Below are 26,113 nucleotides of genomic sequence, written 5' to 3'. Positions count from 1 at the left end.
TCACAGGGAACCCTAACCATAAGAAGCATATTCACAGGAGAATAAAAATGGGTTGGATTGCATACGACAGACATCGTGAGCTCCTGACTGAGAGCTTACCGTTATCATTGAAAAGGCAAGTATACAATCAGTGCATTTTACCGGTGCTGACATACGGCGCCATGGAGGCTAACAAAGAAGCTTGAGAACAAGTTAAGGACCGCGCAACGAGCGATGGAACGAAGAATGCTAGGTATAACTTTAAGAGACAGAAAGAGAGCGGTTTGGATCAGAGAGCAAACGGCTATAGACGATGTTCTAATAGACATTAATAGAAAAAAATGGCGCTGGACAGGTCATGTAACGCGCAGATCAGATAACCGGACCATTAGGGTCACAGAATGGATACCAAGAGAAGGGAAGCGCAGTAGAGGACGGCAGAAGACTACGTGGTGCGACGAAATTAGGAAATTTGCGGGTGCTAGTTGGAATCGGTTGGCGCAGGACAGGGGTAATTGAAGATTGCAGGAAGAGGCCTTCATCCTGCAGTGGGCATGAAATATGATGATGATGATGATGATCTTAAATTTGGGGGTGGGCCAACTTAAATTGAACTTAAATTTAGGCGTATGCGTACGCATACTTATAACAATAGACAACTCCAGTGGAGTTTCTGCATGCTTTTTGATACAAGAAAAAGGGAGGGATACTGAAAACTAGTGTCTAGCTGTGTAGTGTCTAGCGCCAATTAAACTGTTAGAATACTCAAGAAACAAATCAGACTTGCACGCAATAATACTTTTTAAAAAATGATGCTTCAGATTTGAAAATTTTGTGGGAAGCGCTACTCATTCGATGAAAATGTACGATATCCTTACTTCGTTAATGTTTGTCCACGGCGAATCGTTTTCGGGGCGTATGATGTTTAATTCATGTAGGACGTTTTTTTGTCTTTGGTTTAATATTTAGCATCATTTTTCAGGTGACCAATTTGATCCTTTGATTACACGCGATTTCCGTAAAAAGAAGCTGGAGCAGGACGCTGTACCCAGCACACTCTAAGGTTATCATCCAGAGCACACACTCAGTGCCGACGTAAGAAATTTTAAACTTTATTGTAAGACTCTAGACTCTAGCCACATCGTGCCCGAATGGCTGATGTGGCCCTAGTCACCTCATTAACGATGTAGCTGCATAACTGAGCAGTTACAGCCGACGGTACTCACACCAGATTTGTAGCTTCTATTTCTGATGAACGCTTTGAGGCAGCCGTGCTTCACAGTTACTTGCGACGATTCACAAACCGTACTCAGCCAAAACCTGCACAGAGACGCGAACATGTGCTCCCGCGCTATCCTTGTTGTGACTCCAAAGCGTACATCTTTCTTTTTTTTTCACATGTCTTTCCCCTAAAATTTCTTTCATACCCGTTTTCCTTCTTCCCATGGTTGAAGTAAGACTCTCGGATGTAATTTCAGTGTGACAGGAAATAAATAGGAGGTAAAACAAAAGCGCCAAATTAAAAGTTATCATCCCGCTAGCATTAACGCATGGCGTCGTCTGCTACGCTGCATCGAACAAGGGGGCGCCACCAGCTAGGGGCAAAAGCGCGCGAGGAGAAACGAGCGCGAAACGGAGAAGGGTGGCGGAGATCATAGAGTTTCAGTGAGAAACTGTATGGCGGAGATGGCTCTACTTTGAATTATTGAGGGGTTGAAGGTGCGCGGGCACCGCAGAGTCACCATACGGACCAAAGCACCAAACAGGTTATGCACTAAATAAAACACACGCCGACGCAGTTAGAGCTGCTTAAATAATTTAGTGTCTTTTGTCAATTGTACTAATAGCATCGCGATTTTTACCATTTTTTCAAGCAGTTGTAATCGAGCGTTGACAATCACATCACATGACCAGTTTATAGCGCCATTATACATCTGGCACTCTTAGTTGTTAACGTGCAAAAAGGCTGGCCAAGTGCGTATTAGCATTTTGTAGCAGACAGCCGACATAGCTTTAAACGAAGTGGGTTGCTGAGATTAACCACTTCAGTGCAAGACGTCTTTTAACGTGCCCTTCTGCGGTGTAGTAGGTTCAACGCGCCTTTTTGAACGTTTTAACATGTTTACGCTACGTTATTGTAGCGACAACACTATCAGATAAGCCACGGTTTTGTGAAGTTGGTGGTATAACCTTTGTGCGTTTCTTTACAAGTGCACTTGCGGAGCGCGCGATATGGATAACGAACACTGCATTAGAACAGGCATACTCACAGGTATGTGTGTACTAGGTGTAGTGTGTGCGAGTGCAGCCAGCTGTTGAACTTGGCTGGAGTCTCTTTCAGTTAAACGGATCCTTTTGCGTGCATGCGCACGTGGGCAGCCTGTTTCATGTTGTGCGATGTTGCTTGCAATTTCGCATTTGCGAATTCGCAAGCGCGGCAAATGTGCCGTCGGCTCCTTCATGCATGTTGTTAACCACCCTAATGTTGTTTTGGTGTTCGGCTTGCTGAACTCTGAATGCCTGTTTACTTCTTTTGATAGAGTAACGAGCTCTGCAAACACGAAAAAAAAAAAAACGTTTCACGAAAAGTTTCTCGCATCTTTTACCTGATTTTTACCGAAGTGGCTCGACGCCAAGATATTCAGGGCGATTGGTGCATGCGTTTACGGCATAAAGCCCTTTGATCGACGCTCTTCCGAGCTTACTGGTCGGCGGAAAACATCATGGAGGGTTTAGTAGTACGGCAGTGCGTGAAGTTCGCATTTTCAATCATTGCAACTGCGAAAGACGCAGCTGGCGCGAAATTGCAGCATGTGAAACAGGACGCGACTTATACATCCGTATGCTCACACTGCTTTCGGGGAATCGTAATGTTAGCCTAAAATGTGAAAAGGTTGACGATTACCTTGGGGTTTGACACGAATCAGCAGATACATTAAATAATTGTTGACAGCAGTGTAAACGGATATAAACAGTTTCTTTTTTCACGACTACGCAGTCGCTCCGGCGCGGATATAAAAAATTGCCTGCCAAGCAATAAACTGTTTAATTAAATAAAAAGATCACTAATAAAATTGTATTTAGAAAGATTGGATGCGCTTTCTAGACAATCACAAGGAAGAAGACGGTACAGACATTCCTTGTGATTGTCTACAAAGCGCATCCAATCTTTCCAAATACAATGAACCAACTTGCCCAACAATGCAACCTGCTAATAAAATTGTGATTAGTTGCCTTCATCTGAAGTGAAAATCTAGGCTAGAAGTTATGCCCTTATTACGTAACATGCGGATGGCATCTTTAATTCGAAAGTACATGGCATTCCACTTATATGTTTTCCCAGACAGCCTCAAGAACTGTATGCAGCACAACAGTATGTGGAACACAGCTGTGTATTTCTTGACAAATCTTGGGACAAATATGTCTAAACTGATACAGTCTCATGATTTCTACCTATTGAGCACTGAATGACTTCAATTCTATAATTGCAATTTTCGCCCTAATGTAACTAACTCTTTCAAAGTTAATTAGTGGGTGAATTACTTGAAGAGTTGATCAATGATTATCATACAATTATTTATGTACACCAGCTCAACTGTAATGTTTAGCTGGAAAAAATAACCTGATTCTCTATGCACTGTTTCAAGGAATACTCAAAGTTGTAGCTGAAACAACCATGTATCTTAAACTAGAAAACATTTAGCCACACTGTACTTTCAAGTGTGGCTGGCATTTGCTGCTTCCTTGTACACTTGAACACGTAACCGATGCTACTAAACACAGTAGTAATTTGCTTGTCGTTAAAAGTATATGCATGCTCTTCCAGTGAGCGACCGATGCTCCAAAGGTGAAGCTGAAGACACCAGTGGGGGGAACCTGGAATGCATGGTGAATTCAAAAACACTGTATGTGCGCATGCTTTGGAGGTTTATAGAACATACTTTTCTGAAATGACTGTAAGTTTAGCTTTGTTTCTCTTGCACAGGATAAATGGAGTGGTTGTCGCTCGACAGTGTGTTCCAGACGACATTGAAGACATCAAGGTAAGTGACAAGTCATTCAAGGACCCCTTTCTTCAACCTGTGGTATACCAAAGCACAGCTGCATGTTACACATATTGGCAAGCGTACATGGAAAGCATTTTAGTGCAGGCAGACAGGAACAAGAGGAAGACACTGACGACACTATGCACTAGCTTCAACAGTTTATTCTTTTGAAATTCAAACACTTGTATGGCCAACTGTTCATTCACCTACAACGGTAACCGCAGCATCTGTTATTCTGCTGGATAAAGAGAAAGCCTTTTTACAAGGAGTAGTGTGACAATAGCATTTCTAGCAGGAATGTTAGACATGAACATTTGGCATTAAATGTGCGAGTTTCCACAAAACAAGCTGTTTCTCTTGACCCTGCCTGCCTGTGTTATAGTACTTCCCAAGTTAGTTGTACCATTCAATCCTCTATTACATTACCATGATTGTTGCTACTCATTGTTTGTTTGCAGAGGACACTGTTAAATTGGAGTGACGTTGAGAAGGTCGACCTCATTCTAACGACTGGTGGCACAGGTTTCTCGGCAAGAGATGTTACACCCGAGGTCATTAACCTGCAATTTTTTCACCTATTTATACTGAACTGTTTGCTGTAAGATTTCACACAAATCATTAACCAACAGGCTACAAGAGCAGTTATAATGAAAGAAGCTCCAGGCATCACAATTGCTATTATCCAGAAATCTCTGAGCATCACTCCAATGGCAATGCTTTCTAGGTGAGTCGTTCACTTGAACGTGGACTGTATAACTGCAGTCATAAGCTTACAAGCCTTCCATCTTTGCACAGCACACGAACTAACATAGACAACAGTTGTTTTGTTGTCTTTGTTAGTTTGTGCGCTGTGCAAAGATGGATAGTTTCCGACTCGGCCGCTTTTCTATTTTTCTTACAAACCTGTCTGATGTGTCAACTGCACTCAAAACACGTGCTTACCTGTAGGTGTACAGTCAAGTGCAAAAGTCTAGAGACCACAGCATCGGCAAAAAATTTAAATTTCTTCTAGCACAGTCGTGCAACGTGAAATTGTATTAATGCATGACGCTGGTCAAACAGGTGCACGTATGTAGGCAGTGCCACTTAATTTCAGTTTATGCCTGGGCTGCTAAGAAAAAATTTTTAGCAGCGCCTCTGGTCCTTAGACTTTTGCACTCAACTGTGATTGTTTGTAGACATGATCCCAATCCATGGGCGCTGCTTCTTTTCTTTTAGACTTGTTTGTGGAATTCGATACCAGACTCTCATAATCAACCTCCCAGGAAGCCGCAAAGGTGCACAGGTAAGTATGGAGAACAAATCTTTAAAGGTATGTTGTCAGTGTCACTCTGAACTCTGACATATTCTTGCAGGAGTGCTTCGAATTTGCGAGTCTCTCTATTCCACATGCAGTTGATCAACTTCAGGAGCGAAAAATGAAGACTGACAAGCTTCACAGTTCACTTTCTGTACGTCGCTGCTTTTCTGTTCTCTGTGCGTTATGTGTCTAGCAGATGCTATAACAGCTCAAATTTGATGGAGTTTGTGAAACTGCATACTCGACTTGAAGTGCAAAAAACCACGGGGACAAAGGAAAGGAACACCAGACAGGACGAGCGCTCGTCCTCTCTGGTGTTCCTTTTCTCTGTCCCTGTGTTCTTTCGCGCTTCAAGCCAATTATGCTAGCAGATGCTATTAAGAATTCCACAAGGAATTGTGCACACTGCTTTCTGCCTTTGGAAATAATTCTTAACCCTTCACCTGACATATTTGTTTAGGGTTCATGTGTCCTGGCTCGTTGCCGTAAATTCACTGCTTTTGGCAATAACTTATCTTGCTTATCTTTTGCTGTCAAGATAACAGGGTTCAAAAGGGTTGAAAAATAGCATTTGCTTTCTGAAATTTTGTTTTGTGATTCCCGTTGAATATTTGCGCTTGACCATTTCATTTACGCATGTAAAAAAAAAAAATCAAGGCGCTTCTCCAATCAAGACTGCGAAATATTTTTCTACTCAAAGCATGTATATGAAAAAATAAATCGCAATTTCGTGCACTGATGAACTGGCAATGGTTATTGGTGTTCTCTGAGCTGGATTTGTGAAATCGCTCTTCGAATTCGCGCGTTTTATTTTTTTGTCATTTACTTTCGGCCGGAGTAGAGAGAACCTTCCATTTGCAGACAGTGATTACGACATTTTCGTATTGCAGTAGCAGAAAGTGGGGAAAAAAGGAGCTTTTTTTATAGCATTTAATACAGAACTTTTTCCATAAAGCTTACTTATTTATTTAGTTAGTTATATATTTATTATGTTATTCAAGCGTCCTGGTGCTGCTTTTAGATCACGTGGTGTATGCGTGTACGCACAGAACACCGTGTAGATTGTTGCCCCTTCATTGGCCACTAAGTGCACGCGGCGCATCGGGGCTGTTAAATTTCTTTCTCTGTGGCTGTTTTGGTTAAAGCCCCGAAGGTAGAGGGGCTTTAGTTTTGGTTGTTTCGATTAGGGATCCCCCACCCTAGCCTATGCTCCAACTTTAATCGTAGTTTCAGCTGTCCGAGTGATGGATACGACGATTACCATGGATACTCCTAAGAAACGTGACTACCGTCATCGGAAGTACAGAACAATCCATAAATATAGAGGACGTGAGGTGTCAGGCAGGGAGGTACGATCTCTCCAATGCTCTTCACAGCGTGTTTACAGGAGTTATTCAGAGACCTGGATTGGGAAGAATTAGGGATAAGAGTTAATGGAGAATACCTTAGTAACTTGCGATTCGCTGATGATATTGTCTTGCTTAGTAACTCAGGGGACCAACTGCAATGCATGCTCACTGACCTGGAGAGGCAAAGCCGAAGGGTGGGTCTAAAAATTTATCTGCAGAAAACTAAAGTAATATTTAACAGTCTCGGAAGAAAACAGCAGTTTACAATAGGTAGTGAGGCACTGTAAGTGGTAAGGGAATACATCTACTTAGGACAGGTAGTGACTGCGGATCCGGATCATGTGACTGAAATAATCAGAAGAATAAGAATGGGCTGGGGTGCGTTTGGCAGGCATTCTCAGGTCATGAACAGCAGGTTGCCATTATCCGTCAAGAGAAAAGTTTATAACAGCTGTGTCTTACCAGTACTCACGTACGGGGCAGAAACCTGGAGGCTTATGAAAAGGGTTCTACTTAAATTGAGGACGACGCAACAAGCTATGGAAAGAAGAATGATAGGTGTAACATTAAGGGATAAGAAAAGAGCAGATTGGGTGAGGGAACAAACGCAAGTTAATGATATCTTAGTTGAAACCAAGAAAAAGAAATGAGGGGGGCATGGGCAGGACACGTAATGAGGAGGGAAGATAAATGATGGTCATTAAGAGTTACGGAATGGATCCCAAGGGAAGGGAAGTGTAGCAGAGGGCGGCAGAAAGTTAGGTGGGTGGATGAGATTAAGAAGTTTGCAGGGACAACATAGCCACAATTAGTACATGACCGGGGTAGTTGGAGAAGTATGGGAGAGGCCTTTGCCCTGCAGTGGGCATAACCATGATGATGATGATGATGGTGGTGATGGTGATGATGGAGGACGTCGCCGCAGAAGCAAGCGGAAAGCCTCTGGAGATGCAAGTACGTCTGTTGCATTTGTGGTAACTTGTGACCGAAGAGACGCTCCCGAGGCAAGTCGCTCAGGCAATGACGCCTCCGTCAGTACGTGTAAACAGCGCAATTTGAAACCGAACCGACTAGTGTCGAGGTGAGTGCAAACGGCTCGTGATCGGTATGTTTGATGACGTCGTGCACATCGCGGCGTGCCCGCATTGCGTGTTTGAGCTCTCTATCTGAGAAGCTACAGACAATTAAGAGGAGTTAAGGACTCTCATCATTCATACAACTTTATTGCCGCAGTGGTGCCTGTGTCGCTTCTGTTGTATCGTCAGCATATTCTTCGAGACATTCAATTGCGACTTGAGGTACCAGCGTGGGGTACTTCACCGGATAGTGTTGGTTGCAGCGCGCGCTCTTGTAATTGGCCACGAACAGTTGGGTGATCCTTGGCTTGCCGAGACAAGTGAATCACAAAACATTTGCTGTGATCTCAAGAAAGAGTGCACCTTGCAGCATCAAAAGCGATCAGCCAAAACCCCGACCGAGGAAGACAGATAATCACGGAAGATATAGAGTGGACGTTTGTGGTCTTATCCAATGGCGTGTGACAAAAAGAGGTGCCGCAAAACTAATACAGGTCTCCGTTAAGGCGCAGTAGTATTGGTAGCCACGATGTTGTGCTTGTATTTCAAAGACTTTCTAGCGACTGCCACGGCTGCAGCAGGCACAATTGTAAATGGTTTAGATAGAGTGTGTGGAAAACCTTTGAAAAGACCACAGACCACTCAACTCATGCAACAGAGATAGAGGCTGTACTCTGAATCTGGAGGAGGACACCGTCATATATGCCGCCCCGCACCAGTTCGCCTCTTTTCTCAGTTAGGGGGACAGCAAAGCATTGATTGCTGTGCTAGGCAGCTTTCTGTGTGATTGCTGTGACTAGGCAGCTTTCAAGAGGTCTGAGGGTGCCATGTACGCCGGGATTCAAACAGCAGAAGTTGACAGGAAGGTGGAGGGATCGACAGTGGTTGAACAAGGAATGTTGCTGGAGCCAATGTTTCAACAAATGGGATGTGTCTTCGTGAGGACTCCAGCAGCTTTCCTTGTTCAATCACCATTGATCACAACGCACCGGGAGAATTCTTAGTTTCACATTTATATTTAGACAGACTGGTGTGCATTCTCGCCAAATTTCATGCAGATTGGTCATGTCGGTCAATAATAAACATGTTTAGAAATATTTATTCTCATTTTTCTCTTCTTTAAATTTTAGACTGCTTTCTCTGCTTTTGCACGAAAATTCTTGAACTTAATGGGACTCAATCTCAGCCAAATTTTGTATGTGCATGCACAAGAAGGTGAAGAATGCAAATATCAAGGCCTCTCTGCATTTTATGAACTGTTCATTAATATATTTAACAATGATAGTCAAGATTCAACACTTTTTCTGAGTATATAGCTAAAAGGTAACTATTGTTTTGCTTACTTTCAATCTGTGGTCTAAAAGGAGAAATGTAGGCTATATTGATAACACCCTCCTAAACTTGAAATTGCAAGTTTGCTCAAGGTAGTGTACATTTTTTTCTACAAAAACTAAAAGCATATTTGAATATAGGAATATTATGTATATTGTAGGAAACCCTCTATTCTATATAATTTCAAGCAATTAGCCTCATTACTCAGAGAAATGGAGCCTCAAGGAGCATCTCCCCTTAATATACTATATTTCATACATGGCAGGCAGTGCCGAGGTAGCCGCGCAAGTAGTGTGGTCGTATAAATCTTGCTCTGTGCATTTCACAGTGCAAGTGTTCTTGATATGTGACAATGTATACGAAATTGCTTTATATATTACAATTACAACTTGTGGGTGTAACGTTAGGTGAAATTGTGTATTAATTGTGCAGCTTTGTACTTCCAGTGTGTGCGACATACGAGGGGTGATCAAAAAGTTTTGCAACTTGCATATCAGGACAACTGCCAGACCTTGGGAAAAAAAATTTTCAACATAATCTTTCCTCGCACTAATGCGTTTCTCCCATTTTCCTGGAAGGCTTTTAATACCTTGCAAAAAAAAACTTCCTTCCTGGTTGCCGAGCCACTCCTCTACGGCAGTTTTAAGCGAGTTCAAGTCGTCAAACCTTGTTCCCTTGAGGTGTTTCTTCAAATTCGGAAATAAATAAAGGTCACTCGTGGCCAGGTCGGGACTGTAGGGTGGGTGGGCCAGCTGTTCAAAACCACACTCTCGAATGGCAGCCTGGGAAACACGAGACCCGTGAATCTGGGCGTTGTCATGCAGGAGGAGGACACCGCTTGTCTCTAATCCTCGGTGTTTTTCCACGGTGGCTTTATGCAGTTTTTGAAGAATGTTGGCCTAGTATTCACCCGTAACTGTCCTACTGTTTTGAAGATACTCAATGAGCAGGTTCTCCTCTGCGTCCAAAAAAAAAGTGTCCCCATCGCTTTCCTCCCCGAGCGTTGGGTGTTGAATTTTTTCGGGCGAGGGGAGCCCGAATGCCTCCACTGTATAGACTGCTTTTTTCTTTCTTGGTGCCACTGATACAACCACGTCTCATCCCCAGTCACGAGGCGGGAGAGATAATCTTCTGTGTCGCTTGAATAGATGTGCAGAAGTTCCCTTGATCATCAGCCCCACCTGAAACCTCTTCACACCGCCCCATGGACACTAGCCCCTCCACTGAACGGTAACCGCTTCACCCTCCCCCCAGCAAACGTAAAACTCCGAGCACTCTGCGATCAGAGGACACCCTGGACGAGACAGTCTTAAATTATAACGACAGGCTAACCGCTTTGGAGACTAAATGGATCCGCATACAAGACCACAGACTCTATGGATCCACAGGCCCTATGGATCCACATACAAGACCACAGTCTCACATTACATAACGACATCGATGCACCAACCAGGCTAGGCAATAGCGTAGCTAAGGACACCTCCCCCGATCTTACGCTTACACACAGAATCCAACACGTCACATGGCACAACTCACAAGTTAACCTCGGTAGCGACCATTACATCATTACCATCACACTACAATTCAAACACAAACCCTTTGCACCCAAACGCCTCAGCCTTACCAATTGGCAAATTTTCAAGAGGCCCGCCAGATATCAGCTCCCACAAACATTCAAGACATTTCAGAATGGGTTCAGCAACTACACTCAGACGCTCAGACGCACACTACCACTCTTCCCCCCGAAACCGCTCTCACTACGGTTGATTCCAAGCTTCTACACATGTGGGAAGCCAAACAGTCTCTTCTCAAACGGTGGAAGAGGCAACGGTTCAACCGAAAACTAAGACTCAGAATTGCCAAATTAGACCTCCAGATCCAGGAGTACGCCACACAACTGGCCTGCCAGCAGTGGGGCCAGGTATGTGAAAGCATGCATGACAACCTCGATAACAAGCGCACATGGCAACTCTTGCGACACTTATTAGACCCTACCACATCGCGCACACACCACAACCATAGTATAAACAAACTGCTTCATACACACAAAAACAATCTCAACGGATTCTTCAACAACCTCCGCCATAAACATCTGCCTCCCGCTCAGAAGTATGACATGCCAAAATATACTGGTGAACCCAACGAGCTACTTAGCCCTGCTATCACGGAAGCAGAGGTTCGCCATGCCCTCGCCACCCTGCGCACAATGTCAGCACCAGGCCCCGACCTTATTAACAATAAAATACTCCGCAATCTAGACGACAACTCTGTCACAGCCATCACGGCGTACTTCAATCACTGCTTTGACACTGGCACCCTCCCTAGTTCGTGGAAAGATGCCAGGGTAATTTTTATCCTAAAGCCAAACAAACCACTCAACACTTCTAATCTCAGGCCTATATCACTAACCTCTTGTCTAGGTAAAACATTCAAACACGTCATCCCCAACCGACTCAGTAAATACATGGAGGACAACAATCTTATCCATCAGAAATGGTAGGTTTTCGAAAATCTCTCTCATGCCAAGATATCATGCTTCGAACGAAGCATGACATCATTGCACCCAATAGCAGTCTAGACACGCAAGCAATTCTCAGTCTGGACCTCCACGGAGCCTTCAATAACGTTTCACATTCCGCCATCCTCCGAGAGCTTAATCTCATTGGGGTTGGCGGAAAGACACATGACTACATATGTACCTTCTTATCCAACCGTACCGCAACGATACACATAGGCACAGAGCAATCCCTTTCATACGCTTTAGGTAGCTACGGCACGCCCCAAGGCTCAGTGCTGTGCCCTTTTCTTTTTAATCTTTCTATGATGCCGATGGCGCAAGCATTGCGGTCTATTCCCAATCTCAAGTTTTCACTCTACGCCGATGACATCACTCTTTGGACGACTGGCAGCTCCGATGGAGAGATTCAAGACACTCTACAGGCCGCAGCAGCCGCCGTCGTGGCTCATGCCGGGGCTATGAATCTCACATGCTCCCCTCAAAAATCCGAGTTACTTCTTCTGCCATCCCACCGGGGGGCCGGAAAGCACATGTCTAGTATACAGGTCATCCTAAACCACATCCCCATTACTAGAGTGGACAGGCTCCGGGTGCTCAGTTTACACATTCAAAGCAACCGGCTCAACACATATGCCCTACATACACTCCACACCACAGTCGATCACACCCTGCGCCTTCTAGGGCGAGTCTCCAATAAACATGGCGGACTAAAGGAGGCCGAACTTCTCCGCTTGATTCAGGCCTTCGTTATCAGTAAGATTACATTCGCAACACCATATCTACATTTCCTTAAATCAGAATCAGATAAGATTGACACTCTTTTACGCAAAATATATAAATTCGCTCTGGGGGTCCCCATACGTACCTCCACTGAAAGGCTAATGCTTACTGGAACTTTCAACACACTTACTGGACTCACAGAAGCCCACCTCACATCCCAATATAGCAGACTCTAACACCGCAACAGGTCGACACATTCCACAAATTCTTTCTATCTCTCCGGCACCCATCATCAAGACTAAATACACCATTCCACATCACATACACGAGAACCTCTGCATCCCCTCACTTCCTAAAAACATGCACCCTGTGCATCACAAACAGCGCAGGAGACAGCAAGCATAGGCTCTACAAAAACAATTCTCCACCTCTAAAGACGTGCTCTATGTTGATACTGCCGAATATTGGAACAGAAATCATTACGCAATATCAGTAATTAACTCTCACGGCCAGGTCGCTGCGGCCGCCTCCATTCCTGGCTCTTCCTCGGAGGAGGCGGAGGAAGCGGCCATAGCACTGGCCCTCACAATCCCCAATTAATCAGTTATCGTTAGTGACTCCAAAGCAGCCATACATAACTTCGGAGCGGGTAGGGTCTCTAAGCCAGCCCTTTCTCTCCTCTTGGCACATTTTTTCCATCAAACTGTGGCATTAATCTGGACTCCCGCGTATGCGGGCCTTGCCGGAAACAAGGCGGCTCATGCCAGTGCCCGAGGATTTACAGTCCGGGCTCAGGCATCAGATGTGTCGGACCTCGCCATGGAGGAGGCGCCGTTTACAGCGCGGGATTGACTTATTGCTTACCACGACATCTGCTCACACTACCGATTAGACCGCTTAACCTTTCCGCCACTCATGGGCAAATCCCTGCGTAGGTGTGAAGTTCTGTGGCGACAGCTGCAGACTCGCACCTTGCCATCCCCTTACCTCCTCCACCGCATTCATCCCGCCATTTACCTTTCTCCCTCTTGTAAATTCTGTGTCTCTCCCAAAGCAGACTTAAACCACATCATGTGGGGGTGCCCTAAGCACCCCTTTCCCCCTTTCCTCAAGCAATTAATATCTAGTGAGGAGCAGTGGGAGGCTGCCTTGCGCAGCTCCAGGCCCGATCTTCAGGAGGCCATCCTAGAGTGGGCTGAGAGGATAAAGGAGGCCTACTTCAAGTAGTTCCTCCCCCAACCCTCTATTCCATTGCCCCCTTCCCTTTAAACAGGGATAAATAAAGCTTTTCATCATTATCATCCCTTGATGAATGCATGCGGTGGCGTCAATCTTGCGCTGAGAGGTTCCGTGGCACCCGTCGTGCCAAGACCTTCGACGTACCCAAAACATTGTGGATGAAAGTGAAGGCACTGCCATAAGAAATATTCAATTCTCCCGCAACATCGGGCACCTTGATTTGGCGATTATTCATGATAAAACTCTCTGCTGAGGCTGAATGGTCGAAATCGGTTGAAGTGGTCGGCCACCCTGACCTTGGGTCGTCTTCCACTTGCACACGGTCATGTTTAAACTCGGTGAACTAGCGAGTCACTGTAGCATATGGAGGACATTCGCTGCCATACACATTCACCATCCTACTGTAAATTTCTTTGGCGGAACTACCTTCACACAAAAATTTGAAAACGCTCCGGTACTTGAGCTTGAAATTGTGGGAGGATGCCATATTTGACTCACTGATGCAGACCAAGTAACAAATAGGAAGGCTCGACATTCAGACGTTGCTAGGCTGCAGAGATGACGTAAACAAAAGGTAGAGAGAGATCACTGTCAGATATTTGGTTATAGCCAAGTGGCAAAACTTTTTGATCTCCCCTCGTACCATGTTTTGGTAAGGAGGGCAATTGGTACACTGTAGCTGCTGTTGGTTCTAGCATTGTGCCACTCCTCTTCTTCTGTGGTAAATAGGTTCATATCTTCTATGCCTTCCATGTAATTATTACATCATATTTTGAGACAGATGTGCGAGACAATGTTATGTTGCATTACATGACACCTACCTGCATCTTTCTTTCATATGTGATGCACTATCATTAGGTTGCAAATGCAAGCAGTGAGAGAAGTCTCTCTAGCTTTCATAGCATTGCCTGCCCTGTATGAAACAAAGTATGCTTTTGTTACCCTTTTACTTCAAAGCACCACCTGATTCTCTCTCTGTCTCATTTTTTTTTCCGATAGGTATCTGGATCTCCAACCTCTGTGAGCCACGGTAAGCCGCACAAAAGTCATCCCACTTGTAATTAATGTATTCATGCATGTTATTGTGTCACTTCTTTACAAGGCTGTCAATGCACGATGGAGGGATCTTTAAGCACCACTGTCGCCTCTCGACCAAGGCACTCTCCCTATCCTCTGATATCTGTTCCTGAAGCTCAAGCCATAGTGCTGGAGCAGTGTTCTGAGACGGATGTCGAGCTGGTGCCACTTCAAGGTATTCTTATAGCAATATGCAACCAAGACGATATTATTCTTGCCCAACACTTCAAATGACCCTGCAGCGGCCTGTGGGCGAATACTAGCAAAGGATGTGTATGCCTCAGACCCCCTGCCACCTTTTCCAGCGTCTATCAAAGATGGCTATGCTGTGATTGGTAAGTATGTAGAAAGCATGCTTATTTTTTTCTCTGCAATCGGTGAAGCTCAAACTTTAAAAGCGCATGAACAGCTTAACTGTTCTCTTGCATAAGGCCCACCTTTACAATAACTTTCCATTGCCACAGGCCAAAGACTGTGCGGTTGTCTCACCCAAAGAATAAAATCAGAATAATATCTGATATGACTAATATAAATCGAGCCCCCGGTTAAGCCAAAGAATAATGGTCTTTTGATCACTCTCATAATGATTTCTCCAACAGCTTCAGATGGCGACGGGCTGCGAGAGGTGGTAGACGCTGTCCCAGCAGGCTCCAGTGTAAGTGTTGCAGTTTCATAACCAGGGTCAGTGTAACGTAAAACTAGTCCAACCTGTTTTTATTCAAAACGAGTCATTAGCCCTCTGTGATAAGCCAGAATGGTTCAAGTCCAGCCCATATGAGCAGGTGCCATGCCAATATGGGCAGAGCCCAAAACGTCTTGACCTATCACTGAGGGCTAATGGCCAATTCAGAATAAAAACAGACTGGAATAGTTTTGCGTTATAACCGGCCCATATCTCAAATAAGAATACTTACAATACATTTTTTTGCAAATGAAGCCCTTGCATCACGTCAAGCCTGGACAGTGTGCAAGAATCAGCACGGGTGCCCCAGTCCCAGATCCATGTGATGCTGTGGTGCAAGTAGAAGACACTGAGCTTGTTCGTGCGTCGGAGGATGCAAGTAGACAGCCTTTTTTAAATCCAGTCTTTTTACGGTGCTTGGATAAAGCCACAATTTGACTCACTTGGTCACACTTGTCTCCTTGCCTTGCTAGGGCTCCCAGGAGTTCGAAGTGAACATAATAACTGCTCCTGTGGTTGGACAGGATATCCGGTGCGTAGAGGAAGTGCTTTGTTTGGGGCACTTGCGAAGTATCATTGGAAATGTGACCGTGCTGTTAATTGCTTAGTTCAAGTGGCATAGGACCTGCAACACGTGAAGTGCCATTCTGGATTGTTTCTGTAGCACACTTTACAAAACTTCAAAAGCTGTATTTGTAGCCTTCATAAGCTAGCCTTACTATCAAGTGTCATTCTCGGAGAGCTTGTGTTCAAAATTGAACAGATAAAATTGCTTTTCCTAGTTTATTAGATTGTTCCGAATCACAACTTTTTGTCGCAGAGTTGTATGCCAGTGGAAACATATGGCCGTGTCTTTTCTAAATGAGCTTATTGAATACATTTCTGAAGTTTCTTGTCCTACACTACAAAGTGTGTCGGAAAAGTTGTATTAACAGTGATTCTATCACTGAAAAACACATCAGTTTTGCTGCTAATGCAGAAAATTCCAGTAAAGGCACTACAAACCATGAAATATTCCTGTGAGCCTACTAAAAGCATGATGAAAAAATTTCACACAAACGTCACTAAAATTCCTGCTTAAATACACATTCTCGCTGCTGACGCAGACAGAAATAAAGCAGAAAATCTGCTGAAATGATGACACTTGTCTTTTAGCAGTCAGCAGTAGTTGAACAAGAGGCATCTCAGGAGCCAACATTTCGACAAGGGGACTTGCCTCCATCGGGCCAATAGTTGCCTTCACTTCAGCTTCATTTTCTGTGAACCTGTCTTGTTAGAGACACAGGACCTTTTGTGTTTTTCTTTCTTATGTGCTGTTTCTTTGTTTCTCCTCTCTTTCTTTTGTTCTTTCTTTCTTTTTGGATAGTTATTGCGATGTTTTAAGGTAAGCCGATACCTTATCTTGCAGTCCAGTGGGATCAGACATTGAAAGGGGGCAGCATGTCTTGGCTCAAAGAACGAAGCTTAGCCCCTCAGATTTGGGTGTGCTTGCCACCATTGGTGCAAGCGTGGTTGCAGTGTACAGATTGCCTCGAGTGGCCGTCCTCTCCACTGGAAATGAGGTACTGTTCTCACTCTCTTATTGCGCAACAGCGTGCAGTATGCAGAGAAAGACTACTTATTCTCCATGTCATTCCATACTACAGGTGTAATGGGACACCAGTTGGCATAATAACTACAATGATGATGATGATGATGATGATTATGATGATTATGATGAACTTTGTCGTTGACATATATGCACAATCATGCATGCATGTGCGCATGCACACACACAGAATAGCGTGCGAAAGCCTTGACTTGGCTTCTATAACACGTCCCTAACTTTACAAAACTGTTCAAAGTGAATTAGTGATTTGTTGTTAATTGGCTGTCTAATTACTAGCGTTATGGCTTTATACATGTCCAACACTATGCTGAAGCTACTTCGAAGGAATTGCTCAGATACCTCACCCACCCTTATTTTAGGCATTTTCAGGCACTTCAGCAAAAGGACGCCATACAAGCACACAATGTATTTGCGCTTAGTGCAAATCCTCACTGTCTATTTGGGATCTATTAGTAAGTGCCATTGAACAGCTGGCATTCAAACGTGGAGACCAAACTTGAGCTTTGCTTATGCAAATGCTTGTTTGGTTGCATGACTGGGATTGCTAGGGCATGTGACTAAGTACATTGCAATGGCGCTGCGAGCTGCTTAGCACAGTCATTGACTCATCGCTGCAGAGTCTGGTCCTCTTTTCTTCTTCTCCTTTTTTTTTTCTTTACAGATTGTGGCCCCAGGCAGTGTGCTGAAGCTGGGCCAGATAAGGGACAGCAACAAGACGACACTTATCACATTGTTGGAAAAAAACGGATTTCCAGCACATGATGCAGGAATTGCACGTGACGAGTGTGTTGTCATGATAATTTTTTTTTTAGTTGTGTCACATGGTCTGTTTCTGTGAGCGATTATGTGGCTGATTTTAATTCTGCCGTCTAAGACTATGCCGCTAGCCCCGAAAGCTTAAGAAAACATATCAAATTTCTTCATAACAATTGTTCCATTATACTTTCAGGTTTGATGACCACGTAAAGAAACTGAGGGCTGCTTTTGAAAAAGCTGATGTGGTCGTCTCGTCAGGAGGTGTATCTATGGGAGAGAAGGTAAGATCACCCCTCGTCTACTGATGTGTGTTTCCTGACAAGCCCATGTTACTTCCTTAGGACCTTCTCAAAGCAGTGCTTGTCAAGGAGTTCTCAGCTATCATCCACTTTGGACGAGTCCTCATGAAGCCTGGGTTAGTAGACTTACAATTGTGTGTGCGTCTGCTCCTCGAGTCACCGTATCACAGGCAGAACTTCTCATCACAAATGCACAGCAGTATTATCACCAGCTGCCTGTGCAAGTCCACTGCAGAACTAAGGCTTATACCAAATATCTACCATTACATGTGTCCCACATCAGCTTAATCAACCCTACATGCACAAGTCTCCTTGTCTTGTTATATTCTATTCTGATTAATTTGTCCGCCATCATCAACTGGGTTTTCCTCACCTTAACGTTCCTTCTTGTTACTCTTAAAGATGCATTGACACACATAGGTTCTACGTTGTAGAAATTACCTTGCATGTAAAAGTGTGACACCTAGCAAGTATGAAGGCTGAAAAAACAACTTATAGATATTTTAATTTGATAGTAAGTTTGGTCTCAAATTGTCAGACCAGAGGTCATGACATAGAGCAAAATTTGCTGATGTTGCCGCGCAGGAATGATGCAAGCCAGTGTATTGCGACGTCCTGATGCATCCACCTTTTGCATACCAAAACAGAAACAGGCTCATCGAAGCAAGTACAATAGTAAATTATGGTGCTCAGATTCTTACTAATAGCCTTTGTAACGATTTTGAGCACTTCGAACTTTATTTTATTGCAAAAGAAATGTCAAATATTTCATGTGAGTACTTCTTCTGCACTACTCTTGTTAATTTGTACTTCGATCCTTTCGGTGTTACGTGACCTGTCCAACTCTACTTGTTCCTTGTAATCTCAGCTAAAATACCTGCCCTCATTTGGTCTCTCTTCGACACTGCCATGTACCACTCTTAAAGGGACTGACAACTGATATTTAAGTACCTAGTTTTTTATGGCACAACGCAAAGCTCACCCCAGTAGTGCTTACATCTTACTTCCGGTTACTTACAGTTAGTGCTTACAGTTACTTCCAAATGCACGTGGATATTTTGTAAGCAGACTTTCAATCTGAGCAGCTTCTAGAAAAGTAAGAGTCCGTCCTCCAGCAGCGCTGTGAAGTGAGAGCAATGTCGATAGCCCGCCTCGCAAATTGTGAAAGCCACCCATCGTTCTGCTTTCACAGGAGTGACTGCAACTGTGGTTAACCACCTACATTTTGACCTTTTCAAACACTTTTGAATATAGAAAGCTGGTGCAATAAGTTCGTGTTCTTGTACAGACATTTCTTATATTTGTACCGCATTTTTCGTGGCTAGCTGGCCCCCGTCGTCGTCTTTCTGTCGATAGACAAGTCAAGCCAATTCATCAAAAACGAAGGCGAAGGCAGCGTCACTTTTCTGCTCACTACAAATGAAGGCTTGTCCGTACATTGTAAGTCAGGAAAAGCTTATAATAAAAAGCACACTGCATTTCAATACTAATAGAAAGACCGGGAACTGTGTACACTAATAGAAGGTCAGGTGGTGGACCTCTTATGCAGCTTCATGTTTTCGCAGCGTTGGTTGCGAAAGGGCATTTTTTGTTACTTTTAGTGATGAATAAAAAATATAAATCCATGTTTAATGAGAAAAACGTGGCTCGTTTTAGCCACAAGGATAGGGAGTCATTCCATCAGCAGGGGTTATCTCGATTCATGTTCCAAGCAGTTGGTTGTCTGTTCGTTTTATGGTAGGCTTCTCGTTTTACTTTGCATCATTCACTGCACAGCCCTTAATGTTCTTTCAAGTTTGTTATGCCACAAATTTGAGCCTGTAGTTTAGTACTGTCACATTTGCTTTCAGGATTAACCTCGTAATCTACATAGTGTGTGAAACACGAATGCATGGCCACAAGCAATACCTGGAGCTGCCTATGTGTGCACCTTTAGCCATCACCATTTCCTTGCAGGAAGCCAACAGCGTTTGCATCTCTCAAGTATGGTGACAAGCTCAAGCTTGTCTTTGGCCTTCCCGGCAACCCAGTGTCAGCAGCCGTCACATGCCAGCTCTACGTCTTGCCTGCTCTCCGAAAGATGTCCGGACATGCCACAGTTCATCCCACATCTGTCAAAGCAAAGGTGAGTTGAAGTGTGCTTGGGTTGTAAGACATAAACATTTTTGAAGCTCATTTTTCTTTGCAGTGGCTTTGTATAGTGGCAGTTAGACACCTGCTTAGCCTCTCATTTCTACCGTTCAATAGTTTTCACAATATTACAAGGAAAATTAATCATATAGAATATTAAAATTTTTACACAAGGCAAGTGTTAGTTCAACCTTGTTATACTGAAGTTGTATTCAACATGAAAATACCTTTGTTATAGTATCCAATAATTCATTATATCAAGTTCAGACTGTATGTGAAATCGCATAGAACTCTGGGATTCTCTTTTTGGGCTTTCCGCAGCTCGCTGAGGACATAGTGTTGGACCCACGACCAGAGTACCACAGGGCAGTGCTGTCCTGGTCGGAGGACTGTGCACACCCCGTGGCTAGGAGCACAGGAAATCAAATCAGCAGCCGTCTGCTCAGCTTCCAAGGGGCCAATGCTCTTCTAATGCTGCCACCAGCCACAGCCCAAACAAAAGCACTTCTGGCAGGAACTTTTGTGACTGCGCTCGTGACTGACATGATTTAAAAAGCACTTGAGCCGCAACATTACTAATGTGTTCATTACCGCTATTGTCAGTTCAAGGAGATGTTTTTCATATTATTCTTGCAATAAAGTTGAAAGCAATATATGTCTTTATCATTTTGGCTCTTCCATGTTCACATTATGTGCTATTGTACATAAAGCAATCTAAACAAACAGTTCTATCTATCGAGTGATGGTCGAAGTAGTTTCTACACCCAAGTAGAAGTCTTAGCACAGGAGCTCCTATATAAATGCATGGGAAAGAAGAAACTGTTTTGCTCAGAATATACCACAAAATTTGCCGAGCTTTCTGCACTTAAAAGAAAAAGTTAAAACCTACCGACTGTAGGGAGATTTTCTTATTTAGGCTACCAGTTTTCCAATGCGAAACTTTCTTTGCAGAGACTTTCAAACTTTCCTTACCGTGGCTGCCCAAATATATTTGTGGACATATTTATAGTACAAAGGTTCTATGAAGTGGCTCACATAAACCTTGAGAAAAGACTGGGAATGCGAGAGACAGAAATTCAAGATGATGAGCAAAACGTGAACAAGGTGAATGCAGGAGCCCAATTTTGCATGTGGCTCCTGCATTCACCTTGTTCACGTTTTGCTCATCAAATAAACCTTGTGGTATAAAGGTTATAAACAGGGATAAGGTGCCTCAGAAAGGCTGGCCAACGTTTCGATAGGAGGACCTATCTTTGTCAAAGGCAGCCTCGTCATTGCAAACATTGCAGACCTTGCAAACAAGGCATCTTCAAAGGCCAAGCCGCACGACTACGTCACATTTGCGTTGAAAACCAAGACTACATAGATAGACTCGATCACCTTAAAGAAACCCTATCAAACAGGAACCACCCAAACAGTGGCCTTCAAAAAGCATACACCACTGCAACCAAACTTGATCGAGCCAAGGTCCTCAAGCCACGCCAGAGGATCGCAAGAACCAACGCCTCATCTTAGTACTAAATTCTCAAACGCACTCCCAAACGTGAACGACATCCTCGCTAAATACTACCTAATTCTCACCAGCAACCAGAAACTTAAGATTTTTCCCATCCCACCCAGAGTAGCCTACAGATGCAACACTAATTTTAAAGATATTCTTCTGCATGCCAAACTAAGGACAAAGAGGAAGTTGAGAACTGGTCCCTGTGGCTGCCCCAGGTGCTCTACATGCAAACATATTCAATCTACCACTACAGTAAATAGTACAGCGTCGAATTACTCACACAAAGTAACTTCGAGTTTCACCTGCACATGAAGCAACGTAGTCTACTGTCTAGAATGTGCTGCTTGTAGCAAACAATACATAAGTGAGACGACAACAAATTCATACAAGACTCAATGGTCACCATGCAGATACAAAACACAATTTACCTAAAGCATTAGCCAGCCACTTCAATGAACATGATAATATATTCGGTAAAGCAATGAAGGGGGCTAGTTGGTGAACGTTCATGGTTATATTGCGCTCAGTTTTACAAACATGATATTAAGGACGGACAGGACGTGAACGGACGAAGCGCAAACTACCAACTGTTTGATACTGTTAAAGAACGCGCTTATATACAAGGAGATATGGTGCGGGGGGGGCTACATATAAAAACATATGACAAGGTGACGACATGTGATTATAGTTTGGGTCAGGCATACATCCTTCACATGCACCCGTTCGCCCTGGCAAACTCGACCTCAGCTTTGATAAGCGCGATGGACGGAGTGCTTACGCACGTCTCTTTTTCTTTAGCTATCGCAAGCGCCTCCCATTTTTCTCGCTCCGTTTTTGTTTTTGATGTTCCGATGACTGTGGTGCTTTCTATTAGCGGGGAGCATTTGCACTGTTTGCAATGTGCGGCCAAGTTGCTAGGTGCTGTCAGAAGCTGACAGCACCTGAAGAACGGGTGCATGTGAAGGATGTATGCCTGACCCAAACTATAATCACATGTCGTCGCCTTGTCATATCTTTTTATATGTAGCCCCCCCCGCACCATATCTCCTTGTATATAAGCGCGTTCTTTAACAGTATCATACAGTTGGTAGTTTGCGCTTCGTCCGTCCACGTCCTGTCCTTCCTTAATATCGTGTTTGTAAAACTGAGCGCAATATAACCATGAATAATATATTCGAAAAAGCAAGGCTCTATACTCTACAAACAAATTTCTGTTCACTTCGTGGAAGGAAATATACAGAATCATACCTCATACACAAGTTTAATTGCCTACACCTGATGGGAATTAATTTTGCCCGTGGCAACTTAGAGTCTTTAAAAGTGGTAACTTAAATCTGAAATTCTTATATCATCAACCAAGGCACAAAATACATTATGCCACCAGCTAAGGTAATTCTTAGCATCACCTATTCTTCCATTTCGAAAAATTTTTTCCTGCCTACTACTCAATTTAATACATTTCTTCATGTTTTTACGTTTATATCAACTGTACGACTCCCTTTTCCCGAGTACACTTGCCCCCACCCGCTTCTGCGCACGTCGCCCTCCTATTTGTTATTCCTGTTGCGGTACCCCCCCCCCCATTTTTTTTGTCTGTTTGTTATTATACAATTTTTTGAAACACCTCACGTACACATTCCAATGTTCCAGACACCTGGATACCTTTTTCGACACCTCAGCCACACAGTATCGCCATTTCTATAAACCGCCGTAACGACACCTACATTGAGCTACTGGGGCTAATGTCCTTTGAAAGACCGTGCCCCACTGCCTTCCCCTTACCCCATGCATTGCACCCCAGACTATTGTCACCATCTTAACTCCTTAAAAATTACTCGACACATTGCTGCTATGCTACTAAAGTCACTCTTTCAACTGACGTCTTTTTGAGTCTTTTTTGTTACTCGCGCACAGACTGCCTCACCGGCTCTTCTAAAGCCAAAAAACATGCCGCCAATGACACGCCTGAATGCTCCCTAACCTCTCGCTTCCCCAACACCCTCCCATGCCCCCTTTTTTTCCTTTTCTTTTTCTTTTTTTCCCTCTGGTGTCCCTTTCTTTCTCTCTCTCTCTCCTTTTTTTTCTTTTCTCCCCGCCTTCCCACTCTCCCGCTCTTGTCCCCTTGTCTTGGGAACCACACTCACAGACATCAGGCAACAGCGCTCATTCTCTTTGAAGTCTCTCCCTTTACAACCAGCCGCCACCGACAACAACCGCACGTAACGTCACTGTACTAACCCTTTAAATCTAACATGCCGTGGATGACGAGGCCGCCTTTGACGAAGATAGGTCCTCCTATCGAAATGTTGACCAGCCTTTCTGAGGCACCTTATCCCTGTTTATAACCTTTATACCACAGTGTGCTATTCCATCTGCCAGGCCCTTTCTTGATTTTGGATTCACATAAACCTTTTATGCTGGCCGCATATGTCTACCTCTGTTCTGCATAAAAAATAATTTCAACAGCAATTTAGCAGTAAATGCGAGAGAAACGCATTAGCATTACATCGCACCTCTTTGAGGTCCTGGATCCATGATTTAAACCGCATCCACCACATCGCGTTGTGTTGTTCAGGAACTTCCTCGACATGCGTCCTACTTCATCAAGGAGCGGAATGCAGCTGACGGTGGTTCGGAGCAGACCACCATCGACGGGGTGCATTTATTTAAAGATCAATTGATGAAAAAGGAAAAAGGGCTGCTGCACCAACACCGAGCTGCTCTAAAAACAAGTGCACTTCATCCTCTTTTCGTTCCATCCTCACTGTCGCTTTAGCATAACACTCCTCCCTTCACAGACGAACGGGGAGTCATGGGGATGACGGCACTTCAGGTGGGAGACATGAACAAGCTGCATCTTCTTAGAATGGTAACCATTAGACACGAGATGAGCAATCAAATAGGTCACAACACTTAGGCAATCAGTGATGACGAATGGTATGGTGTAATGAGCCAGAAACTTATGGCACAGGTTGCGCTTGCAAAGTGATGTCCAAAGTCATACTATGTCCCCTTTGTCGTTCAATATATTCCTATGTTGTGAATCATAGCAGATCTTAGATCAGTCCTGGGACGCCAACGTACGGAGCTGAGCTATGCGGCGTGCTTCTTCAGCTCAGCTGAGAGACTGGGCAATAGAAGAATCTGCATGAGGAGTAAAAGGCAGAATGGTGCCGAGGAAAATCTAACAAAGAAAACAGAAGGGGCCATAGCCAGTAGTTTCATGCTTTGCAGTGTTGTAGGCATATGTGATAAAAGGCAAGATGTCATCGCAATTTTTGTGCCTGGAATTGATGTACATCAAAAGCATGTTGGTCAAAGTTGTGTTAGTGCGCTCTACGAGACCATATGTCTGCGGGTGATACAGGGTTGCATGGCGAAACTGGCAAGCACAGAAACACAACAGCTCTTCGACTACATCGGCCATAGCCACAATCACTCACAATAATACGAGGGGGTCCATGACACAGTATAACAGAGGACAGGAGGAAGCTCGAAATATCAATAGCCATGGTCGTTAGCATTGCCGCAGTTTCAGCATAACACGCAAGATGGTCGACACAGACTATAATCCTACGGTTGTCACTCGTTGAGCGCGGGAATGGGCCGAGAAGGTCCACTCCAACCATTTCGAAAGGAGATTGTGGTAATGCCACAGGGTGAAGGAATCTGACTGGAGCAGCATTAGGGTGCGCTTTAATTTCTTGCACTTGTTACAGTTGTACTAGGTCGGTAGAATTGGGCCTGAATGCGCTGGTATGTTCGTGAAACCCAGGTGCCCAGCAGTCATGTCATCGTGCATAGCACAGGGCACGTGTGTTCTCAAATTCTTGGGGACCACTAAGAGGAGGCGGGCACCATCAGCCACATAATTGTTTTTATAAAGCAGGCCATCTTTGATAACAAAGTCATTGTTACCTGACGGCTGAGCAGCTGAGGCAAAGAGGGCATCCAGACTGACATCATTGCACTGCTCTTCTCAGAAGGTGGACTGGAAAAAGAATGTCGTCAGTGGCAGCCAGAAATTCATTGAAATTGTCATCACATGCAGTTGTTGGTAGAGGGAGCCTCAAAAGATGTTCAGCGTCCACATGATGGCGGCCACTCTTGTAACAAACTGCAAGTCAAACTCCTGCAAACGTCGCGCCCATTAGGCAAGGCAGCCACCCAAGTCGCGAAAGCCAACCAACCAACGTAGTGAATGGTGATAAGCAACAACTGTAAAACGGTGCCTGTAGTGATCTGGGCAGAACTTGTGGACTGCAAAAATGACAGCGAGGCACTCTTGCTCAATGACGGTGTAATTCTGTTCAGCCTTTCTCAACGAACGGCTGGCGTAGGGAATGGCATGCTCGGCATCACCAAAACACTGGACGAGGATGGCACTGAGGCCGATTCCACGTGTCGGTATGCAATTCTGTTGTCGCTGAGGGGTCAAAATGATGAAGTGTGGGCCCAGAAGAGAACATGTACTTCAGTACGAGTTCAGCTGCCCAG

At 44.2% G+C, this 26,113-nt stretch overlaps 1 protein-coding gene across 1 annotated transcript; it reads left to right on the top strand.

Annotated features, from left to right (window-relative positions):
• The first annotated feature begins 1,922 nt into the window (after positions 1 to 1,922).
• On the top strand, positions 1,923 to 20,765 carry cin (Molybdenum cofactor synthesis protein cinnamon). Its single transcript, XM_075700257.1, has 19 exons — positions 1,923 to 2,251; positions 3,806 to 3,884; positions 3,965 to 4,022; positions 4,484 to 4,576; positions 4,655 to 4,749; positions 5,244 to 5,310; positions 5,381 to 5,476; positions 14,559 to 14,589; positions 14,662 to 14,811; positions 14,879 to 14,971; positions 15,236 to 15,291; positions 15,574 to 15,693; positions 15,792 to 15,850; positions 16,727 to 16,880; positions 17,589 to 17,710; positions 17,877 to 17,964; positions 18,025 to 18,098; positions 19,939 to 20,107; positions 20,434 to 20,765. Exons 1-19 carry the CDS (start codon positions 2,212 to 2,214, stop codon positions 20,662 to 20,664), a joined length of 1,875 nt encoding a protein of 624 aa, XP_075556372.1. The 5' UTR covers positions 1,923 to 2,211; the 3' UTR covers positions 20,665 to 20,765.
• Positions 20,766 to 26,113: the final 5,348 nt, after the last annotated feature.

This window comes from Dermacentor variabilis, chromosome 7 (genome assembly GCF_050947875.1).
Source record: "Dermacentor variabilis isolate Ectoservices chromosome 7, ASM5094787v1, whole genome shotgun sequence".
Taxonomy (NCBI): Eukaryota; Metazoa; Arthropoda; class Arachnida; order Ixodida; family Ixodidae; genus Dermacentor; species Dermacentor variabilis.
Note: the sequence above shows the minus strand (reverse complement) of the source record. Positions and strands in the feature narration are given on the sequence as shown.

What these genes read in the sequence shown, in the direction of transcription:
- cin (XM_075700257.1), top strand. Translation starts at nt 2,212, where the DNA reads ATGGATAACGAACACTGCATTAGAACAGGCATACTCACAG. An exon ending in CAAGAGATGTTACACCCGAG is followed by an intron (nt 4,577 to 4,654) that starts GTCATTAACCTG and finishes ATTAACCAACAG; the next exon opens with GCTACAAGAGCAGTTATAAT. An exon ending in AGCTTCACAGTTCACTTTCT is followed by an intron (nt 5,477 to 14,558) that starts GTACGTCGCTGC and finishes TTTTTCCGATAG; the next exon opens with GTATCTGGATCTCCAACCTC.